At 48.2% G+C, this 23983-nt stretch overlaps 1 protein-coding gene across 3 annotated transcripts; it reads right to left on the bottom strand.

Moving 5' to 3' along the window:
* Positions 1-3628: 3628 nt before the first annotated feature.
* LHX9 (LIM homeobox 9) lies at positions 3629-23923 on the bottom strand. 3 transcript variants are annotated; one of them, XM_070768722.1, is made up of 7 exons: positions 23819-23923; positions 23517-23579; positions 18381-18499; positions 16286-16488; positions 14803-15158; positions 8527-8729; positions 6630-7287 (listed from the first exon to the last, which is right to left on the bottom strand). In XM_070768722.1, the coding sequence occupies exons 2-7, from the start codon at positions 23542-23544 to the stop codon at positions 7030-7032; spliced, it is 1167 nt and encodes a 388-aa protein (XP_070624823.1). In that variant the 5' UTR covers positions 23545-23579; positions 23819-23923; the 3' UTR covers positions 6630-7029. The 3 variants fall into 3 exon arrangements, with proteins under 3 accessions (XP_070624824.1, XP_070624823.1, XP_070624822.1); XM_070768723.1 differs by lacking the exons at positions 6630-7287; positions 23517-23579; positions 23819-23923 and adding an exon at positions 3629-4349 and having other exon boundaries at positions 18381-19064; XM_070768721.1 differs by lacking the exons at positions 23517-23579; positions 23819-23923 and having other exon boundaries at positions 18381-19066.
* Between the last annotated feature and the right edge of the window lie 60 nt (positions 23924-23983).

Here is a 23983-nt window from a genome sequence, read left to right as displayed (position 1 = left end):
AATGACAAAACGCCTGTGTAACTGTATCTAAAATAAACTCTCTCCATTTATATTACAGTAAAATATCATCACTTAATTATTTACATCATAACATTCTGGACGTTTTTTATAGCTCTTTAAAATTCCTGTACAGCATCCAGGTCAAGCTGGTAAAATGCTACAAATATTACATTTAAAATAATTTCCACTATACTTTTTTTCTGGGGAAAAAAAAAACGGTTTGTAGAATTCAAACAGTTTCAGCTGCTTGAGATGGTGAAATGTCTTAGCACTTTTCAAAAATCACATTTCATAAAGGGCACTTATTCCACAGAATTAAAGTTTACTGAATAATAAATATAATTTTAAGTGATGCAAGCTGTCAAAACCCTTGAATGTCAAAGTTAAGGCAGATATCCCTTCATGATTTTTGTTGCTTCTGAAAAAGAAAGGAAGCAGAAAGGGAATGATTAAGGAAAGGCAACCTTACCTTTCGATTCCTTCATCTTTGTATATTTATCATAAATAACAATTTAAATGTCCTTCGAGGTTAATATTTTCTGGTTCAATGGGAAAGCACAGAGAAAATTAATACATTCATGCATAATAGGAGGCAATGGAGACTGGAGCATATCTGTAGCAAATTTTATTTTCAAATAACCATAAAAGGTATCCAGTTAACTCTTCAGATTAATTTATAAGATCATGCAAGATGTAAACATGATGTTCCAAAGGGAAAAAAATATCATTCTTGAAAATTCTAATGGATGAGGAAAAATTCACAGAGATACACACCAGGAACTTTCTACATATGGCTAATACCTGGATCTTTATTCTCGCCTGCTTTTTATCATTTCAGCGTAAGATAAAAGTAGTGCAAAGAAGCAAAAGTTAATAACCCAAGGGAAGAAAAACTCATTAATGTGATGCATGATACAGGAGAGTTTACTATATTAATATTCAAAAAGGAATATTGGGAGTGAAGAGTGATGTTAGATTAAAAATATCTATTTTGAAACAGAGTTAAAAAGAAATTTAGTTGTGGTGACTATATTGCTACTTACATCATATTTATTCACAGGCTTTCCCTTAAGTACCATGCACAGTTCCAAACTTTTTTATTTTCTGGCTATAGAAACAGATAAAATGAGATGGAAATCCTTCCAGAAGGCATTCAAAATAATATGTTAACTTAAGAGTTATAATGTATTTTGAGAATATGGTAGATGGTAGTATTATCCTGAAAAAAATTACATGGGCAAAATAAGTGTTATAAAAATATTTTTAAATCAGTGTTGCACTGTAAAGAAAATAACTCCCTAATTTTGAGATTGACTATAAAGCAAAGGACTGTGGCTTTATATCAGAAGGGTTTTATTTATTTGAGTATTCAGAGTTGGTTCCCAATTACTAAATGTATAAAATAGATCCAAAAGGCCAATGCAGAGTTTATCTATATAGCTATATATAGCTGTATGGTTTCAAAGCAAACACAATGCCATTTCTGCAATTTGGACTAAGTCCTAGTGTCCTCATTTAACCCTGGTGTCTAGAGACCATAAAATATTTTGGATCCCTTGGTACACAACTCTCTACAAGTAAAGCTAGCTTTGTTTATAACAGTTGAAAATTAAATAGCAAAACTGCATACAAAATTAGTTCTTTACATTTATTTTTATAACAATCTTATTCCTAGGATTCTGATAAGAGCCTAGGATGACATGACTCCAAATTTCCATTCCCGAATTTCCCACTTCTTTTAACAATTTTTATTGAAGCATAGTTGATTTACAGTGTTAATTTCTGCTGTACACCAAAGTGATTCAGTTATACACACACAGATTATATATATATTTCTTGTTCATCAGAGTTTCCCACTTGTAACACTTCTCCCCATGATGCTGTGGCAGGCACACTGCAACAGAAACAAGATGCTATTTCTGTGTGGCTTTTAAAATGCTAGGCGTCCAAAGATTGTTATAAAATAGCATGCAGTGGATTCCACAGGGTTTATTAAATAAAGTTATCTATTTTGTACGTGATGAAACATCACCAAGGTTTTTTAAAGTGTTTGCTCTGGGTCCTTTACTGTGGAGTCATGTCCTTATTTGAGGTATATATTAAAAAAAAAAAAAAAAAAGAACCCACCCACTCTGCAAGTCAGCCTGAAGGTGGTAACTCACCTAAGTCGACAGCTGCTGACTCTCAGCGAAGGTTTTTTTTTTTTTTTTTTTTTTTTTGCCCAAGATCAATTTGCAAGAATTCAGCCAACCCAGACATCTGGGAGGTAGAAGCTACAAAACCGTAGTGCCCTGCCCCCGGCCAAGAGGTCCACGTCCTTCTCTCCCACACGAGCGAGGGCGCGGTCCTGCAGACTCAGAGCCCGCTGTCCATCACGGGAAAGCACCACGGCCCTTCGGATTCGGCATCCCGTGCTTCTTTCTCTTCCCACTCGCGTAATTAACGCTCCTTTCTTTTCCTCTTTAAAAATGTGCCTGTTTCAAATTTGCATTATTTTTTTTTCAGACGCCTGATTTCAGCTCTGTTCTTTCCCTCTGTGGTCTCTTCCCGCATTTCACATTCCAGACAAATATTTAAAGGTCTGTAAAACCAGGCGAGGTTCCAAAATATTTCTAAACGAAACTGCCATGGGTGACAGCACGGGAAAGAAGGAAAGTGGGAGGACAAGGATTGGAATAAACTGGCTGGAAATGTATCGGAAAATCTGTTTAAGTTACTCTAGCTGTGGATGAGGTTTCAATGAGGCATAAACATTCAAGTTACTGACGAAAGGAACATGTTTCATCATCACGCAAAATAGTCTACTTGTCACGGTGCACTGCTTTTCTTTTTTTTTTTTACTAGTAAGTTGCTCTCTCTTTTTAAATTTTTTTTTCGTATTTAGTATTCAGGAAGTGAAAGCATTTAAGAAAACATTCAAAATTCTGAGAATACATGTAAATGAAATATTTAATGTCTATCATTCATAAAAGTTACATTATTTACATAGGGTTCATTTGTATATAATAAAAATTTCATCATAATGAAAAAATTTCTGGAAAGGTATATGTTAATTTGTTTAACATACGCTTTGGATATACAGCTAAATATGAGTCGTTAAAAAATTCTATCTTCAAATATTCCCTTTAACCATTAAAAACCCTCATTCCTAAATATTTGTTTTTCTTTCCACTTGCTCTTTTGTTTGTAATACCATATGTAATCTGAACCATGCGAAGACAGGATCTCATCACAGCTCAGAATATTTTTGTGTACGTTCAATAAATTTGCTCATTGCATAGCAAACATGTAAACTTACAGAGGATCTATAAATTTTATCCTAATCATCTAAAAAAGCTGCTGAAATTTTACATGACAGTATATTGAGGTTTATTTATGTTGTAATTTGGGTTTGTTTTTTTTAAAAAAGATACTTTTAGTCTATGTGTCAATTGAATACAACAAATAAAAAGTCATGAAAAGTCCAAAACCAAGTAAATAATTTTATCCTAGATTACCAGAACTTAACCTCCGTATATCACTTGGAATTTTTCCTAAGTATAACAAGTTGGAAATGGGTCGTGCTGCCTCTGAAGACAGTGTTCAAAATTAATTCCAAAAGTGTGTGTTTAACATAAAGTTAACTATGTTTCCATCGAATAAGATGTTTATTAATGAAAGCTATTTATCATACAAGAAACAGCAAAGAGAAGTCATCATACAGAGATGCACACTAGAAGTGACAGATGGGACAGTGCATGCAGAGATTTCTGTTTCAGAAGGAAGGAATGAACAATAATGCTAAAATTACTGGGGTCTGATCCCTAGCCTCTTAAATGAGTGATAGCTTTTCTTTGAATTTACAGTTGGAAAATGTCATTAACAGATAGGACTAAAACACATTAGCAAGCAGGTGAAATGAATGCTTTTGGACTTTATTTTACAAGTACTGTGCTTGACAAATGTGTGGGATTGTTTTTTTCCAAGAATAATTTTCTTCAGCTATGGGGTGGGCATATTACTGCCTGGCTGCTCTGGTTTATACACGGTTTGTCTCACTTTGTTTAAAATCATATAATTTTAAGCCTCCATTTGTGTTAGACATCATAAAGAACAGAAGTTTTGTTAACATTCAGTAAATGACATTTAAGTCTCTTGGTCTCTCTCTCTCTCTCTCTCTTTCTCTCTCTCTGTCTCTCTCTCTCTTTTTTTGGCTCAATAGATCTTTTAATGTATGATTATCATAACCTAATATTGTCTTTGTCTTCACTGCAGTGGATTTCCGATCAAACTTTTCCCCTTCTTTTAATACTTTAGGGAATTTTCAAACGTCGGGATGTTTGGCTGTAATGCCCCAAGATTTGTTCTCCCTGAAAAAAATCATAGTGACAATTTATTAACTCCAGAGCAACTTGGCTTTTAGGGGTCTTCAATTTCTATTTAGATTTACAAATATCCATTTGTGCTCAATAGACCTAACATGAAACTTAATCATATTTAAGGTTTCTTTTCATGCAATTACTTTTTCTGCTAATTATCTATTTTTTTTAATTCTAAAAATCAGGCTGAGTCAAATCCATGGGGCATTACTTTTATTGTAGGAAAATATATTTAAAGGTAATTCTAAGCTGAATTGCATTGCACATGCAATGGTAACTTAAAATGAATCGTAAGTTTGGAAATCTCAAAACTATTTGTATGTCTGTATATTAAAAAATTTTGTATTACCATTTTAACAGCTTTACAAATAGATATCAAAAACACACTAGTACAGTTAAACCTTAAATAAATCTGATGGGAAATAAAAGTCCTTAGATTCAAAATGGTTTATTCACACAAATTTAATAGGATATATCACAACTGTTTGGTCCATAAATATTTAAGGGAAATAGTTTCTATACAATGCATTTCTCAATAAACAAAGAAACATGGACAATTTTGCTAGATCACTTACTGTACTATAAACACGAAGCTCAATATATAAGATTATTGAATTTATCAACTATATTGGGAAGAGTGCACAACTGCTTTCTATGACATGTCTGTCCCCTCTAACAGGATACACCATAAAAAGAGTTTCAGAAATAAGAGGTAAAACAGTACAAAACTAGTGAGGTGTCAAAAGGGCTTAAAACAGTTAATTTAACAAACAACACATATATCCTGATTTTTCACAAACTTACTTCCGAGTTATCTCATAAGGCACGTAGGAGAACTGAGTTATAATTAGTCTACTTAATAAAGTAGATCTATAGTACCATATATTGTTCTGTCAAAGAACAAAATTTATAAGTATCAATATTTTACCTGTAAAAGTGTATTCATAAGATCTCAGCCTTACCAAGGTTGTTTGGTCTGGTTAGTGGTAAATGCCCAAAATGTAATAGAAATATGAAAAGTCAAGATTTAAGCTCCATATAAGATGATAACCACACTTGCTAAATATATAATGGCAAACACCTTCTTCTGTTACAGTGTTAACTTATCTTCCATCATCTTTGTTTTAAAAAATAAGCTACTTTCTGTGCTAATTTTCTAAAGACCCTGAGCAAAAGTTACAATAATGCACTTTAATGTGGGCAGTGAACTGTCAATATGTAACCACACATTTATACAACCAGAAGGACACCTTTAAAATCTATTAAATAACCACTTCGAACGCCAGAGGAGATTTAAGGCGTCCGAAAAGTGGAGAATATGTGCAAAGTTATTCTTAACAATCCACTAAAGCAAGACATGTATCTTGACTTCTTTTTTATTTTTATTTTTTTAGGAAATCCACAATCTAATTGATATTTAACTACAACAGAAGCATATAGATGAACATTCACCACTGCCCAGACCATTAAGATTTTAGCTTAAATTAAAAGAAAAAAAAATGCTACTGTAAACTAGGAAATATATTCAGATTAGCATCCACAAGGCTTCTGAGTTTATCTTTAAACTAAGAACTTCAAATCTCTAACGTCAGAAAAGTTTTTTTTTTTTCTGACAAATACATCAACCTGTGCCAAAGTAAAATGAAGCAAAACAAAACCAAAGAATTTTCATTGTTAATATTACTTACTAAGTTTTTTGTTTTAACTTTATTTGTATAGAATGCCAGATACAATATCATGGTACAGCTAAAGCCAATTAAGAGCTATCGATTAAATTATACTGATTTTTTTAACTTCTTAAAAAATTATATTTTGCTTATTTCCATTTTCCCTGGGGAAAAATAATTTAGAAAGAATGGTTTCATACCTATCATCAGCTTGAGAAGGTCAAATGTATAAAATTTCAAATTCTGTTTGGAATTTTCATGGATACACAGGAGGTTTAAGTATTTTTCAAACGTTGAAAAGCAATAACTAACTAATAAGAAAGTTTTGTTGGGACTGTACCCCTAAGAGAAAATAAAAGTCACATTCCTGGTTAGATTTTCCCATGTAATTCATCTTTAATATTTAGATTAGCTACTGTTTCTTTAACCATATTCCTCATTTGTAAGAAAAAGGAATGATTAAAACATTTTTTGCATTTTAAAATTTTTTAAAAAGACAATGTTAAGTTTCCAAACTTTCACAAGTACAGGTAACAGTTGCAAGATTAAAAAATAATTTTAATCAATTATCTGATTCCTTATTAGCCTAATCATGTAACTGGGAATATGATTCTTTGCCCATCACAATACCACTCTTTGTTGGTTTTTTTTTTTTTCCTTTGAGATTCTGGAAATAAGTAACATACAATTTTAAGAGGCACTTATTAGAATGATTCCAAAATTCCCCTTACCGACTGAACGATCTAATTAATCTTTTTTAAATCCAAATACACTTTGTAACAAAAAATAATAATAATAATACACTTTGTAAAGGAGACGATACTGTAAACTCATTTGCCAAGTGGCTGCAAGACACTACAAACCAAGCTGTCATTGTTACTTGCCAAGTATCTTGGGGGTGAGGGGAAAAAATATCGTTTTGTAAATAATAAAATAATCATTAGAATAATAATAAAAAGAAGAGGAAGAATTAAAAAAAAAAAAAAAAAACCCCAAACCCAATGTTAGAAAAGGTTCGTTAAGGTAGTTTGCGAGGGGCTCGCGGACTCGTGGCTGTCCATGTTAGAGGTCACGGCTGTCACTACAGTGATAGAGGGATTGGTCAGGTCTGTTAAAGTGGTCGCAGTGCCCGGTGGACTGAGCGCGCCGCTGTCTGCCGAGGGCGGGGCCGGAAGCGACGTGCCATCGGCTTTATCAACACCCCCATTCTCCTGCCGCAAAAGGTTCCTTCTGAATTTGGCTCGTGCGTTTTGGAACCAAACCTGCAAACCAATCCCAATGGATTTCTTTACCGATGTTTATTTTTATACTTCCTTTTTTCTTTTTTCTTTCCCTTTCTCTTTTTTAATTCTGTTTTGGATATACGTTTCTCTTTTTAAATGTTTCTTTTCCTTGGGGGAGAAGGGCCTTCCACCCCCACTTTGTTTTTTTGTTTTTGTTTTTTTTCTTTCTGCTTTCTTTGACAACAGAGTAATCCCAGTTAAAACTACAGATACCCTGTTAGCTGCACAGGGGCCCCCACCCCCAGCATTAACGAGTGCCGCTTGGGGGCACAGATGGTTAAGTGGAGATACCCTGGGGAAATGAAGGCAGAGCCATCAAGGGGGTGGGGGTGGGGGTGGAAATACACCCTCATCCCTCAAAGGTTGTCTTTCCAGAAAGAGGACAGGCGAGGTCAGCGGATGTTTCTCCAAGTTAGAATCACTCGCATGAAATGAACATCATTGAAACAGATTTCTGGCTGTTCTTGAGTCTGACACATGCCAAGTACTCCGTGCACAGGAAAAACCTCCAGGGCCAGACTCCAAGCAACCGGAAACGGGTGCGTGGAATTTAAAACGCCTGCTGTCTGTCACTGAGGGTGAGAGCATCAGAGGCGACCCCCAGCCACCCACTATCGGTCTCTGGTTAGACATTCTTACCATGATGAGCCTAGCAAGGCACTGGGCCAGCATGTCTCACTGCAGTATGCAGCGGTCAAATGCGGTTGGTTAAAATGGGAAAATACTCGCTCTGATTGGTTGCAGAGACAGCTAACCATGCTTGTGGCTTTTCAGGAGCTGACTAAAAGGATCCACGTGAATTTGGAAGCTTGGAACCGGGGAGTGAGGCCGCCAAGAGTGTGCTGAAGCAAGGGGGTAGCAGCAGGTCTCCCCAGGTGTGTGCGCACTGACCCTGACGTGGACAGAGGTCTCCAAAGCCACAGCTTGTGCAGATAGCACCACCTGCGTTTGCAGAGCAGTGGGGCAAGCTGAGCTGGCTTTGTGGGCCTGTCTCCCCATCTGTAGGGAGGATGTGGCTGCATTTTAGGAGACCCTGGGTCTCTCTCGCTCTCGCTCTCTGGGCAGTCTCCGGGAAGCCCCTGCAAAAGCTTGGTACACTCTCTAGGGCGGTAAGTAAGGTAAACTAAAGAGAAGCAGTTCAGGAAATCAAACAGGGAAGAGAACTACTTTCACTGCAAGGGGAAGTCGTAGGCACAGCCAACAATGGACACTTCTTACCTGCAAAACTCTTTTGGTCAGGCCCGTTTTCTGAGCAAGTTGCTTGAGGTCCTTGGCGTCCGGGTTGTGGTTGATGGCGAAGTAGGATTTCATGGTCCGCAGCTGGTGATGCTTGAAGGAGGTGCGCATGCGCTTGGTCTTCTGCGAGGGCGGGTAAGGCTGCTGATCCCGGTCCAAGTGGTCGGCCTCGTTCTCGTTACAACCTGTGGCAGCCACAGTGGACGAAAACAAGGGCTCAGTGCAAGGGTCTGCTTTAGCTGCAAAGATGGCCGGTGGCATGCTCCTGCCGTGATGGGACAGCAACGGTGGAGAAAGCTGTCGACCCAATTACGAGCAGGATCCAGACAAAAGAAGGAGGCTAATCGCCCCAAGTCCGCCAAACTAGGCTGTTAAGCGTGGACCCACCCCAAGTTTACGCAGTAGAAAAGTACTAGATACATCTAATACATTTAGATAAATTATTAGATAAATCTAATCTCTTTGGCTTAATGGTTGCTAGAAAGACTTGAGAAGACGAGTAAGGTCTAAGTGTGGGAGTGAGAGAAATCTTCTCCAAGAGTGAAAAAGAAAAAAAAAAAAAACCTTCTTCTACTCTGTGATGTGTATGAGCACGCTGGCCCTCCACACACACGGCTTTCAGAGATTCTTCCTTTCGTCTGTGTTTGTGAAACGAGGTGTAGTCTGTGAAGACAGGAGGGATATGCAAGCCAGTAATTTCAGCTCTCTCAAGTCTAAAAGTTTTACAGAGCCATCTCCCCGCCCCCCTCCCAATGAAGGAAGAATCTAAGCTCCAATTTTTAGCCTTTTCTGCACATCCTAGAATGTTTTCAGAAAAAGTTAAAAAGAAGAGGGGAAGAGGTTACAAAATAAAAGCCTGCAAGATTCTTACATAACCAGAAGAATATTACTTTTGAGGACTTTTAGCGGTAACTGGTTCACATGGGGCTAACCAGGATGAAGCGAGTTTTCCCTTGGAGTCACTGGAATAGATATTTCTGAAAGAGAAGGAGCCCAGGTCTGTATTCACTTGGTTCATGTCAGAATCTCTCCTCACAACGCCCAGCTCAGAGACCCTGATGTCCCATTCGGATGGTGGCCCTTTTTGCTCTGGTCCTGTGAGAGCCAGAGTGTGAGCTGTGCCCCTGGCTGGCAGGCCAGGAGGAGGGGAGTGACACCATTACCCCCACTACACAGCCCCCTCCACACTGAGGGCAAAACAACCCAGCCTTTGAAACCAGCCTGAAAGTCTTCATCCCCAGGATGTAAAGATGCGCATTTAAAAGGTCATTTCCGATAACCTCCTAGCTTTGCATAATAAATATGATTACAAGGAAACACTTTGTTAAATGTTTACTGATTCAGCCAACTTTCAAAATTTAAAGGGCATGGCAATTTTTTTTTCCTTTACACCTTACTTCAGTTGTTTATCTGATGTATATCTGACCATCCAGCATTTTAATGCACTGTAATAGAATATCTAAAATCAACGTGATCACATGCCTGTGGGAGAAACCAGAATCTTGAAGAATGTGAGGCGTCTCTTATGATTAGTTGTTCCGTTCTGCTTGATAAAATATTATATGCCTGCGATGCTCTGGTTGCACTCGTGCGTGATCAGTCGTGTCCGACTCTCTGTGACCCCATGGACTGTAGCCTGTCAGGCTCCTCTTTCCATGGGATTTTCCAGACAAGAATACTGGAGTGGGTTGCTATTCCCTTCTCCAATGCTTTGGCGAGAATTACTTTTTAAAAAAACGCTTTCAGTGAATCGGTATACATCCAGAGACCCAACAAGAGTCACCTGCATCACAAAATCCACTTAAGAAATTCTCCCCAATGTCATGAGAGTAGAGGTGAACTAATGACTCCTTTGTTCACATTTCCATGAGACCCGTGAAGAGGGCAGGCAAGTTCCTGGCAAGAAAGACACTATCATGCTCGCCATTGGACCCTCGATGTCCAACACGGGGCCAGGGATTCAACGAGCTTCACATCAAGATTTTGAATATTTGTTCATCCATAAAATCATCAATGACTATTCATGCAAAGTCAGATCAACTTGAGATGATATACACAGCCAAAGGTTGAACAGAGACTCCTTAAACCCCACTGAAAGGGCACCAGGTAACCAGAAATACAGAGAGGATAGAATATGCTTTACATTTTATCCTATTGCACCCCTGGGGAGAGATGTCAAGTTCAAATATTCTACAGAATTGCCCTTTTGTATCCCCAAATGGATGAAACAGCATCTTATGACCTACTATAAAACCATACTTATCTCAGTAAACTGAGCTATATTTCACAACCAGATTATGAATGTAGCCACACCAAAACAGTCAAAGAGGCACACCTTAGTCATTAGAGGCTTCTTCAGATAAGATTTCAATCCATCCTAGGTGAGTGATGTGTAACTCTTCCTGAACAGCTTATTAAATGGAATATTACACTGGGGCAGAAGACTTAACTTGGTACTTAAATAATGCCCTTACCCACAAGTTACTATTTCTTAGAAATGAGTTTGACTCCTAACCAAACTGTATTACTCATTAGTCTCTAAAATGAATTAATGAAAAATAATTATAGACATTTTTTTCACACACACAATTATAGACAGGTATGATAAAACACAACTTCTCTGAATATGCATTCTGTATCCATTATGGCTGATTTAAAACTCAGTAGAGAATTTCAGTGTATTAAACACTGCTACGGGACTTGTTTTCAAACAAAATACAATTCAGTGTGCAAAAAGATTAAGTTAGCTCTTGATTAAGATGGTATTCATATAAACAGACAACTGTGGGATCAGTTATGATATTATGCCACTTAATAGCGCAGTCTGTGTCATCTACAGAGTAACTCAGTGCATTAGCCTAAACTACTTAGATTTAACTACAAATGCCTTATGTAAACTTGCAGGTAGCTGTGCTTCCCCAGTCTACTTTTAAAACTACAGGGGTACCCCCTCCCTGCCCACTGAATCATGAGATGAAATGATAACTCTCTTAAAACTGTCTTAAATATACACCTGTGAGTACACACATCTGGCACTATAAAATTAATAAGAAGATCTAACTATTTTATTCTCTGATCACTTAGGAAATGGTCACCTATCCGGAAGTGAGTTTCTATTCTGAAGGAATGCAACCCTCTGAGAACTGATCCCAGAGAGACCACTAGGGGTCAGTGCCAGGCTAATTTAACAACTTCAGGGAGCTTTGGAAGTTTGGAAGCCAAGAAAGAACCTAAGGAGGGGAGATTTCAAGAAGTGGCAAAAATCTAGTCTCTCGATTGATGCTAAATTACCCAAACCAGAGCTATTGGCCCTAGACTAAATCTTCTTCTCACCCCGGAGGGTTTCATTTCAAACCAGCATCCCAAATAGACTTCCTGTGGCTCTAAAATCTCCATCTGCTATCTACACAAAGAGATATTAGGAACAGTCTCAAAGAAAGGCACTTGCCTTATGTCAAACATTTACGGATCTTTGCCTAGCTTCACATCTCTGGAATTCTGAGTCACAAACATATTTTGTGTACATGTGTTTGAAAATATTATCAGTGTAGGAATCAGATCTGTTTAGTAGCAATGTCACTCTTTCCTGAGACTAGTTTACATTTAAGCAGAGATGGCTTCAAAGAAAGATAAAATAAGGCGCTAAAACTGTGGGTCCATTTTATTTTCTGCGCTTTTAATGTGGTTTTAATTCACTGAAGCATTTCCTTGTAATAACAAATGGGCACTGGCTTCATAAACTTTTTTTTAGTGGTAAGCTGATTTCTGGTCAGGCATCTTTAACCCAGTTTCTCTAGATTATTTCACCCAGATCCTTACTGTATGCTGTTTGCTCGTGTCTCTAGGGAAAGTCCCAAAGGGATGCGGTGGACGTTAATTAAGAGTTACTGGCTCTGTGATGCACACTGGCTCTGTTCCGAAGGCCTCCGCAACCTCTCCCTCCTTAATGAACAGAAGCATCAGCTCTCTCCAGAACCTTGCAGCGCCTTAATTTGCAAACTAATGGCCGAATTGGAAATGGAAGTGGAATGGTCGAAGAGGAAAGAGATTCTCATTCTTTTTAAGAAATAAATCTGTACTCTCTGGTGCTCCTCAGAGAAGCAGGAGAAACAGTTTTATTGTCCTTAAAGCTCCCCGCATCTTTCTAATGTAAAGTAAGATCAAGGTGAAATCAAACGAAGCTAATTAGGTTAAACAAACAATCGAAGAAACCAGGCTTGCCGCCTTTGGCTAGAAAGCTCCTCCCCACACTTCTGGACCTTCTGGGAGCCGGGGGCTTCCTGCTCTCTGCAGACCCGGCTAGTCTCTCTCCCACTCTCTCTATTTCTCTCTCTCTCTCTCTCTCTAATTAGGGCATTAGGGCCTTGGTGAGTGGCTAGAGATTCCGATGTCATCTTCTATTAATAAAGAACAATCGGTGCCCTGCTTGGCCGCCCCTGGGACCACGCATCAAAGGAGCCCGAGTAACCACACTGGGCATTGTGGCCCCGAATCAGCCTGCTGGCCGAGGCGCAGAGGGGCAGCAGGAGGCCCTGACCCCCGACAGGGGGTTGGCAAAACCCAGGGATGCACCCGCTGCAGGACACTGACCCATCTAGGCGAGGTTTGCAGCCAGCAGTGGGCCCTCCTCCTCCACTGACCTGGGGTTGAACCCCTGGGATAAAGGTCCCCACCTTCTCGGGGACACCCCCGCTATGCCTCATCTGTGAAATCAGAGCCAGGAGGGAGCTGAGGGGAGAGCTGGGCAGATTTCCCCTTCGGAGCAGGACCCATTTCTGCTTGCTCACACTGGCTGAGTGTCCCTGGGCGAGTCACTTATGAGGGGGAACAGCATCCCTTTACTACTGAGCCACAGCAGCTCACGCACCACACCAGGTATGTGGGGACTGGAAGAGAAAAACAGGCAAGATCCACGCTCTGGGATGCCCACCCTTCGACTGGCATCTGGGTGCACCTGGTAACAGAGCAGGGTGGCCACCGTGAGGTCCCCAAGGTCCTTTCCAACAGAAAGGACTCCCCGAGCCCGAGTCTCCTGCTAAGACGTCCAGTGGGGCTGGGCCAGGGCACCGAAAGTCAGAACGGCTGAACGGAGCGACAGAGGATGAGATGGTCCGACGGCATTGCTGACTCAAAGGGCATGAGTTTGAGCAAACTCCAGGAGATGGTGAAGGACAGAGGAGCTTGGCGGGCTGCAGTCCATGGGGCTGCAAACAGTCAGACAGGACTTAGCGACTGAACAAGAACAAACCAGTCCTGAGGACGCCCCTGAGTGAGCTCCAGGGTTTTCTGTAACCTCTTTTACAGGGGGCTGGGACTCACAGGAAGAGGTTCCATCCTGCTTAGAGGCAGACTGTGGTCCTGGGGGCCTGTCACCATCCTCACCTGGGGGCTGGCGAGTGGGGGGACAGGCTGCCAAAGGGGTACTGGTAGTGAGACTGATGAGTGATGGGTGTGCCCCGCCCCCCCCCCCCCCAAGCAAGGAAGAAAAGGGCTTTCTGGCCTGTTGCCTTATTTTGTTTTTAATTAAGAGAGAAAGCTGGGGGGTGGGGAGGAGGGACGGTCTGAGTGTCTGGAGGGTTTATCACAGGGGCAGTGAGCTGGCTGGACAGTCCCCTGACCCAGGGAAGGGGCAGGCCAGCTCCCATGGACTCTGGAGAGTGACTCCCGCCCCTCCAGCCACTCTGCGCCAACATGAGGGATTTGGTTTTTCAACACTCATGCCAACTGTTTCCCTGATTAACTCTGGGCTGGTGACCACAGCCTCTGTCCCCTCTAGACACACTGGGACTGCGCTCTGAAGATTTTTTTTTTCTTTTTTAGTGTTCAGGGAAACCTCCTCCAGGATCTATAACTTGGCCTCCACACAGGAATTGCCCTGGGGCTGTTTCGCTCCAACTGGGAGCCAGAAACTAATGGGCTCATTAACTAATGGGCAACAAGGGTTGGGCCCTGCCTGTTTGGGGGAAGTCGCTGCAGCCCCACTGTTGTGAATGTATTTCTGGCCACAAACGAAATAAAGGTGTCTCTCTCTCCCTTTCTCCCTCTCGCCTCCCCCGTCCCCTTCTCTCTCCTCCCTCTTTCTCTCACTCCATCCTCCAGCTTCTTTCTGAGTGACCGAGAGCTGTGGCGAGAAAAGGGCCATGCTAAGGAAAGAGCCGTCTTGCAACCAAGGAGGGGTAGGGGAGACAGATGGAATTCTCCTCTGGGCAGACCCGGGGCTAGGGCGGCAGGGGCGGCCAGGAGCGGGTGGGCGCCCACCTGAGTTGTAATTGACGATATCCACCCCCAGCGCTGGGCTCTTCCGTTTCCGGGGCCGCCCCTTCTGCACGGTGCCCGTGCCATTGAAGTAAGGCAGGGCCAAGCCGCCGCTCTTGGCCGCCAGCTCGGTGTAGCTCAGCTGCGGCGGATACTCTCCTTGCAAGAGGGTCTCGAAGTGGGCGCGGCAGTACACCAGGCTGTCCTTCATGCCAAAATGGTCGCCCGTGGTCAGGGTCTTGTTGCACGTGGAGCAGGTGAAACAGCTCAGGTGGTAGACAGAGTCTCGGGCGCGCATGACCATCTCGGAGGCGGAAATGCCGAGGTGGCAGCGGGCACATCTCTGCACAGAGAACCTTCTGGAAGGAAACAGTGGCGTCAGAGAGCTAGCGGAGGCCAAGGCAGGGCCACCTCTCACCGCGGCATCTGGGGGCTTGGTCAGAAGCGGCCCAAGATGAAGATCTGGGAGGGGACTGGGAGGGGAGGACCCACGCCCTCTTGGATATACATTCATTTTATCTGCTGATTGACCTGCTCTGATGAATATGACAAAGAACCCTTACATTAAAATAAGAAGAATCGAGGAACTGATCCTCAGTTTTCTTCCCTGTAAAAATTTTAAAAAGCAAAAACCAAAACAAACCGTGCCCTGGCTAACTCACAACAGTATATTAAGAATATTAAATTGCCATGCCAAGTGAAACCGTCTCCTCGATCACAAGGCATTCACAGGAAGGGTGTTGTTATTTATGAAAGTGTGAGTGTGCATGAAGACATTCAGACACAGCCCAGGGGGAGAAAAAGAAAAGACAGTTCTGCAGAGGCGAGCTAATTCTTTTTTAACCACTGTTCTCGCCCCGGCCTAGAGCGAGCCGGATCGCCTGCCCATCGCTGCGGTCCCCAAGCCAAGAAACACCCATCAGAATCAGTGAACGTGCTGCGGCCAGTTCACTGTCCGGCGTCTGGGGAGTCTGGCGGGCAGGTTCCAGCCCGCGGTCAGGGCATCTCCGAACTGAGTGGCCTGCGTTTTGGCAACAACAGTTATTTATTCCTTTTCATGGTCATTTAGGTGATTTTCCCGCCACCCTCGCGAAAACCCGACAGCCAGCAGCTACTGCTGCTGCTCCGGCCGCCGGCTCAGTTCCAAGGCACCGGCCTGGCTGAGTTCGTACGTAGCAAACGGAAAACACAAACCAAACCCGCTTTAGCCTCGGTAGATGCGGACACGTTCACTGACCCTCCGAGGACGTGCCCAGTTCCCTCAGCGGTGCTCCGGGGGTCGCCTGAGCCGGAGAGTCTAGACCTAGCTCTAGACCTGGGGTGCCCCCCCTCCCGGGGCGTCCTCCCCCCGCGTCTGGCGGGAGTGATCACGCTGCAGTTTGAAGGCGCGCGCGGGGGGCTTCCCTGGGCAGGGGGGAGCCCGGAAGGGACCCAGGGGCTCGGGCTGGTGGCACTGCCAGGCGGGGAAGGGATGGGGTGGGAATACCTGTAGTAATCCTCCTTGCAGTAAATGCTGCCGTCCTTGGCGAAGCAGGTGAGCTCGGACTCGAGCGCCAGCTTACATTCACAGCACTTCAGGCACCTCAGGTGCCACTGCTTGTCCACGGCCAGCAGGTAGTACCTGTCGGCGATCTTGCCCCCGCAGCCAGCGCACAGGGCGGGCTTCTCCGGGCTCAGCGGTGGCATGCCCTGCAAGGAAGCGCGCGCGCGGTGAGGAGCGCGCGGGGCCGCCCCACGCGGGTCCCCGGCGCTGAGCCAGCCCCCGGCCTTCCCGACTCGAGGACCCCCTAGACTCGGCCCCCCCTGCGCGCGGGCGGGCTCCGCGAGCGCCACCGTGTCAGGGGCGCCTCCGCGAAGGCAGGCATCGGGGAAACGTTTGCAGTTTTTCCTTCTGCCGCTCGTACTCTTTCTGCCGCGTCCGTCTGAACCTGGACTCAACCTAAAGACTCGCCGATCACCTCGAACCTTTTCCACAAGGGCTAGAAGGGCATGGACTGTATAGATAGTGGAGGTTTCCGAACTCAAATAATTAAAACTTAAAAAGTGTGGCTTTCGACTAGCCCGAAATGAAACAGAAATTGCTGTTGGAGGATGAAAGGGAGATCTGAACAAGCACATACTGGTTTTCAACAAACACTATTACATTTCTCTCTATATCCCTACAAGCGACGTTGAAAGTAAAAGAGAAGGGAGAGCGTTTAATACTCCTGCTCATAATGTGGTGGATGTTGTTTCCATCGAGGTATATTTGGCAGATCTTGCTGGGGTTATTGGTCCTTCTCCTACTAAGGGAGCACCATATCTGTTCCCGGGAAGGTCCGTTATCCCATCACCTCTACACAGGCCCCCATTCCCTGACATAACCATACCTCGGAGATCTTTGTACTGAAAATCTTTCCAATGCCGGCCTTAAGTTTTCCGCCTTTGTCCCCACGACCCGGCGAGGAAGGGGACCCCTCGCCTTAAGCGCAACCCCGCGGTGAAATTCGGGTTTGCATTACCGCTTTTTGTTTTTAAACGGGATAGCCACAAAAGGTGGGTGGTTAACTGCGGGAAATTTCCCTCAGAACTAGCAGAAATGGGTTGGACTTTCCCCCATGAAACCCTGGCAGGCCTGGAAAAGTAGAGTTTCGCCCTTTACTCAGACCAGCTCCCCCCACCCCCCGCACTGAAATTATTTTGCAAATGTAGAAACATCCACCAGCTCGGCTACTTGGTGCTGACCGGCCCCAGGCAGTCTGTCCACCGGCTTAGTTTGAGCTGCGATTCCCGGTGTGACGCCCGAGGATCTACACAGTTCAGTTTGGCTGGAACTCTGCGGAGACTTCTGTCGTTTTCCCCCTCCGGCTCGTAAATGGGAAAGGCGAGCACAGAAATTGTTCATTAGTTTTCTTTACGAAGCGGGCCTGACTTTTACCCTACGTGCCTAATCGACACAGCGTGGTCGACCACAGCGTAGAAGGGTTAGAAAGTTCTCGCGCTTGGGCTCGGCGCCCCGCTCCTCCGGATCAAGCTACGCGCGCCAGGCCCCGGAGCTGACCGAGCCGGGCCGCCAGAGATCCCCCGACCATCGCGGCCTTTGCGCGTTCCGCGTCCCGAGCGTCCGGAGGACGCATTCTAGTGCACCCCGAACGGCCGGTCTCCAGACCCAGGGACTGGAAACCCGGAGCTTCAGCTCGGCCCGGACGCTCGGCCGCGCGCCGCAGCCCGTGGCCCGCACCCGCTCGCCCTCGGGCCGCCGACCCTCGCCGGGGAGGCGCCCGGGTGTCCAGCGGGCTGGGAAACCGGCGTCTGCGCCGCCGGAGAGGACGTCGCCATCCTCTCGTGCCCGACCAGCCCTGCTTCCCCCGGACCAGCTGCGGCGGAGACGAGCGAGCTCGGGCTCTCAGGAGTGTAGCTAAATCAGAAAGGGCCCCTTTCTTACCCTGCAGCAGCCAGGCGAACAGAAGATAACCCACCCGCCGATCGCAGCGGACGCGCCTACGAACCGCCACCCTCGCCCGGGCGCCTCGGCGGCTCGACTCGGCTCCCCCGGCGCGCGCGCGGGCTCCCGGCTCCCGCGGCCGCCGGCCCTTCCTTACCGCGTCGCGGCCGTTGAGCTGGGCGCCTTTGGCCAGGCGGGCCTCGCTCTTGGATCTGCGCTCCATCTCTTCCATGATGCCTTGGATGTGGCCTCCGGAGATCCCGTGGAAGAGCATGGCTGGGGGGCGGAAAGGACACGAGCTGTCTTCTGCTCGGCACCCCACTATTTCCATATACACTCGCCCCGGGGGCTCTCAGCTCATCCGAGAAGAAGAAGCGGGGAGCGCAGAGGCGGGGCGATGGGAGAGCGCCGAGACGCTCGGGGACAGAGGGAGAGGGGGAAGAAGAAAAGAGGCAGCCGCGGTGGAAATGGGTCTGCTCGGAAAAGAAGAAGCAGGGGGGACCCCAGCCCCGGCGACTCCCTGAAGGAGATGCGCAGAAAACAAACAAACACGGGAAGGGGGGAGCGGAGGCGAAGCAGACGTATCTGACCTCTCTGAGAGCTCGAGTTACTAACGGGGAACAACTGCGGGGCGGGGGAGGGGGGAACAAAACCTGGTGGAGAAAGAAAATAATTTTGAACACAAAGAAAGAAAAAGAAGTGCTATTTTCAGCGGTCCCTGGCTGCTTGCAAGTTCCCAGCGCCTGTAGGTTGGGTTGGGGACTGCTCCTGCCGCCGGAGCGGTGTCCAATTTGTTAAGAGACTAAAGCCAGCCCATTTTTGATAATTTAGTAGGAGGAGTTCTCTCCCGGAGCCGCCACGGATTTTTATTCAGACAACAAAGACCTGTCATACTCCTCTCAACCCCCTGGTGATGGGGAAGCGGGGACAAACACTGGGGGGGGGGGGGGGTGGCGTAAGGGGGAGGCAGGAGGAGGGGGCATTTACTTCCCCCCAACACACACACACACACACACACACACACACACACACACACATCCTTCCAGGAGTTCCCAGCAATCACGTTTTAAAGTGAAAAAGGAACCCTTATTGTCCCCGCCCTGGTGCAGAAGGCAGAGAGTCGGCCTGTTTGGTCCAAGTTCAAGATCAGACCCCGACTCAAGAAATGCAGAATCCTAGCCCCAAACTTCACGTCTCCTTCTTGTGGACTTTCCGGTCCCCAGCTCGAGGGGACCCCAAATAAATAAATGTTGGGCAGGCATTCCTCTCCTCCCCCACCCCTGACTTCCTCAACTCACTTTTTAAAAGCAGGCTTGCTTCACCTCCCCACGGCCTCCCGATCCCACCTGGGGCTGAAGCAAGCCCCAAAGTGAACGGGAACTAAGAGAGCCTCTGTTTTGGGAGTTTACTTATGGCAAAAAAAAAAAAAAAATTCTTGGAACAATCAGTGTAGGGGACAGGGCGTGGGCTTGGAGATGTGTGCGCAACTGCAGCGTGGCCCCGGGGGTTGCCGGTTCAGGCTGGGAGAGAAACCGATGGCGAGTCCCGCGTCCCGGAGGAAACCTGTCCATGTGGGCAGCGAGGCGGGGGCTCGCGCGAGCTTAGCGCCGCCCCCCACATCCCGGGACCGGGCGCGCCCCGCTGCCCCGGCTGGACTGGGGACCTGTAAACGTGGGCGCCCCGCGCGGTGAGGAGGATGCGAAGGGGCTCCTCGCCATGGAGGAGGGCGAGGTGAGAGCTGACGGGCAGAACGGCAGCCCCCGCGCCTCACAAGAGGCGGGATTGTTCCCGCGAGCCGCGGCCCCTCCTCGGCCCCGTTAAAAAGTGGCCACAATACTCGGATATTGTCGATTCATGCAAAATGCCAGAAGCCCCGGAGGGCCCGACGCGGGGAGCGGCGGCAGGAACCGACTCAGCTCCCAGCCGAGAGCGGGAAGAGCCGGCGGGCCTCCACGGGTCTCCCCCAGGCTGCCCGTTCCCCCACCGCGCCCCGTCGGCTTTGCGGGGACCGCGCGCTTCTCCCGGCAGGTTCGGGACACCCGAGGGGTCCTCTGGTGGCAGACTCGCGTCCCTCCCGGAGGAGCCCGACCGGGAACGGGGGCCAAATCTCGAAAGATGGAAAGGGGGAGGAAAGAAGTGGGGAGGGAGGAGAAAGGAAGGAAGACGAGAACGGTGCCGATCCGACTTCCTGTCCCAAAGCATCGCCTTCTGAAGCTGCTGGAATCGCCTCTGCCATGAAACCCAAGACTCGCCGGCTTCCCCCTTGCTCTTTTCTCAGGGTCAAAAAAAAAAAAATGTTATTTGCAGACTGGACGCTGTTACGGTCCTCCGGGTGCCAGAATACAGCTCATAAAACACAATTTCACACACACACACACACACACACACACACACACACACACACACACACAGACAAAATGAAGCCAATCAAGTGAACTAAACTGGAGACCTTCCCCACCACCCCCCTCCTACTCTGGCAGCCCTACTGGACAGCAGGGCTGCTATTTACTGTAAGTAATGTAATTAGCCCCTTTGGATGGAAATCAATGAACTTTTCAAACCCACGTGCACCAGCGCAGGGGCTGCGGGCAACACCTCTTTCAGAGACGGCAGGTCCTCTCACAAAGGGGCAGACTGCCTTTCCACAAGAGAGAAATGGGCCCAGGGAGGGGGAGGACGAGGACGGGGGAAGGGAAGGGGGAGGAGGGGGGAGGGAGAGGAGGAGGAGAGGAAAGAGGAGGGGTCTCTGAGAAGGACATCCTTTAACCAAGGAGGCTCCAAGGGAAAGTGAACCCGGGACCTCAATCCAGGGACTCGCTTTGTCCAGTTTCTGGGCTAACTCCCCCCACCCTCACCCCCAGGTGGAGGTTGGGAACTGGGTTTGGGTTTGGCTCTTGCTGCATCTGGGTCCTGCTCAACAAAAATAAACAAAGAGCCGGAGACCACCACTGCCTTCTTGCTGGGGATGAAATTTTGGAGACTTCATTAAGTGAGGGTTTACCAACAACTCCAAGGAGAGGCCAGAACTTTGTGAAGCGTCTCCAGGGAAGCAGGCACGGAAGGTCCTGAGCCCTCCGGTCCCTGAGCCCTCCAGTCCTTGCTTCCCTCATCCCTCTCCTGCATACACAGATTTGCTCCTTGACAGTCGGATACAGGCAGGGCGGGGGACCTCCTGCCATCAGCTTCCGGGTTGGAGCCCGCTGTCTCCGCTTTTTCTCATAAACCTGGGGTTATAAGTTCCTGTGCCGGGTGGGATTTGCTAACTTCCCATAAAGATGCCAACTGCTTGCCTTCTTCCTTCTCTGCCAATGCAGGAAGTTTGCCCAGACCTCGGGGTGGGGCAGGGGGGCTGCTGGAGTTTGGGAGGTCCTCCTTAGTCCTGTGGCCATCAGAAATCGCTCCCGGTGGGCCCAGCCCTGCCTCCTCTCCCGGCTCCAGAAAAAGGGCTGTGGCCTGGGACGTCCTAACCTTTTTGTCTTGCAGCCTCGGGGAGTTGGCCCACTCCCCCCCCCCCCCTCCACTCCCCAGCACTCTCAAGGGACAGTAAGCACTTCCAGGAGAGGGTCTCTGCCTTCTTTCATCTCTCAAGAGGAGGTGCTGGGGCGCGGAGCGGCCCTGGGGTGCTCTCTACACGCTGGGGTGCTGCTCACTCAGTTCCCGGGTCTAAGTCCCCGCACCTCTGGCTGGGACTGGTGCAGCGACCGCCCCCGTCCGCGGCCCACAGTGACTCCTCCAGTCTCCCGTCTAAACTCAAAGTTCTCTTTGGAGCAAGGCGGCAGAACCCTGGCTAGGGGCTGCCCTCCGTCCGACGGAGCACACTTCATCCACTCTGCCCTCTTTGCTCCGCCAGCCCCTGTGGCGGCTTTGAGGAAAGCGGACGGCAGCGACTGCGGGCACGGGAGTTGGGCTCGAGGGTCGAGGTCCCGGAATCTCCTCGAGGGCCGCAGCCGGGTACCTCTCCAGGAGAGAGAGAGAGAAGCAAAGGGAAAGCACCGCTTCACCCATGGGCTGACAGAGGCTTCAGGGTCGAGAGAAGAAGCCTCGATTGTGAGCACAAACGAGGTCGCTTTAGACCTGAATTTTGGAGGTCAAGACGCTCTGCCCCGAGTTTGCCCTTAAAAGGGCAGAGGTCACCTTTCCTCCTGACCCTATTAAGCTGATGGAGGGTCCTCCTTGGTCTGAAAGGTGCAGCTCTCGAAGAGGCGTCCAGCTTCCGGCATTGCCCTGAGCACCCCAGGGCCAGGGGAGTCAGCGCCGTCCTGGGGCTGGGACCCGAGCACCCAGCCCTGCACGTCGCGGGGCCTCCGCCCGGCGGGGGGGCGAGGGGATGGTCCTGAGGCTCTCCAGCCTGTCTCCATCCTCGGGCTAAGGGCAACTGTGGGTACACCGAGGCGGCAGAGCCAAGCCTGGAGCCGCGCACCTCGGCGTCAGTCCTCCGAGGAGGGCAGCCAGCCCCGGTGGGAGTGGGCTGAGCGGCTCCTGGCCGCGCGAGCTGTACCGCGCGGAGAGGGAGCCCCGCGGCAGGCCCCGCCGGGCACCTCCGGCCGGAGCGCTCCCCGGCCCGCGGCGCGCGCGGGGCTCTGCCCTCGGGTGAGCGCTGCGCCTACGCGCCCCCTTCTCCCCGCAAGGCTCCCCACCCGACCCCGGTTTCTTTTCTAAGGGCCCGCCGCCCGGTGGCGAAGACCGCTTCTGAAATCTGAAGCCCTTTCACCTGGGATTTGCCGCGCGGCGGGCCCGCCACCGCCACCGGAATAAAGGGGGCCGTCTCCCCCAGCCCCCACTCCGCGTCCGCGGAGATTGCCCACAGAAACCGCTGCGCGGGAGTCAGATTGAACCAAAAATGGGGGGTGAAGGCAGTTTCCGGAGGAGACGCGGCATCTTCATGGCGCCTCCTCCCTACCCGCCTCATCCCTCCCATATCCATCCCCGTGAGGAGACGCCCCCAGCAGCTATGCCGAGGACCGGAGCGCATCCCTGGCGCCCCGACAACTCGCAGCGCAGTGGCTGGGCGACCTCCGGGCCCCCGCGCCTGCACCCCGAGAATCTCAGGCCTCGGAGAGCAAGGCCGGACGAGGGAAAGGCGCCTTTCAGGACTAATGTCAGCGGACTCTGAACGAGACCGCGTATTTTAGAGCCTACTGATCGCGGTACGATCTCCAGGGCAAGCACGACCCCTCTTCCTCCCACCCGATGAAGGCGGGTACACGCGTGTGCACACCCACTTACACACCCACGAGACAAATGCTCCGGCCTAGGGAACAGGGCACGAGAGAGAGCGTGGCGGGTAACTCACCTGCCTCCAGAGTGGTGCCGTTCAGCATTCTGCGAGCTGGGGTGGCTCACGCCGCGATGGTGGCTGCACCGCAGAGAACCGGCGCGTCAGCTCCAAGGTGCGGCCCGGGACCCCGCGCGCCTCCTCCACCCGGGAGGCGCGTCCCAACCGCTTCTCCCGCCGAGGCCTCGGGGACCGAGCGGCCTTCGGGGAAGCCGGGCCGCCTCCGGTAGATGCTCGGGGCGCTCCTGGGCGCCCGGAAGTCGGGAGCACACCGAAGGCGGAAAACTGCTCGAATCAGACAACCCCAATCGAGATCTTACCTTGAGGTCCAGACGTTCCCTCCAAGAAGCCAGTCCGGGGAGAAGAAGAAGGGCGGCGGCGGCCAGAAGTGCGAGCCAGTCCCCAGAATCTCGCCAAGGGGGCCTCTGTGAATCCAAATAATCAGGTGGTTGGTGGGTGGGTCTTTCTGTGTCTCTTTCCTTCTC

Source organism: Bos indicus, chromosome 16, assembly GCF_029378745.1.
Source record: "Bos indicus isolate NIAB-ARS_2022 breed Sahiwal x Tharparkar chromosome 16, NIAB-ARS_B.indTharparkar_mat_pri_1.0, whole genome shotgun sequence".
Taxonomy (NCBI): Eukaryota; Metazoa; Chordata; class Mammalia; order Artiodactyla; family Bovidae; genus Bos; species Bos indicus.
The sequence above is the reverse complement of the archived record's forward strand: the minus strand, read 5'-3'. Positions and strand labels throughout refer to the sequence as shown.

Bases quoted from the DNA above. Each gene is read 5' to 3' on its own strand.
- LHX9 (XM_070768721.1), bottom strand. From the start codon at position 18,554: ATGGAAATAGTGGGGTGCCGAGCAGAAGACAGCTCGTGTCCTTTCCGC. The intron at 16,489-18,380 runs GTAAGGAAGGGC...GCTTCCTTGCAG, and splicing joins AGCTCAACGGCCGCGACGCG to GGCATGCCACCGCTGAGCCC. The intron at 15,159-16,285 runs GTATTCCCACCC...GTTTCCTTCCAG, and splicing joins TGCAAGGAGGATTACTACAG to AAGGTTCTCTGTGCAGAGAT.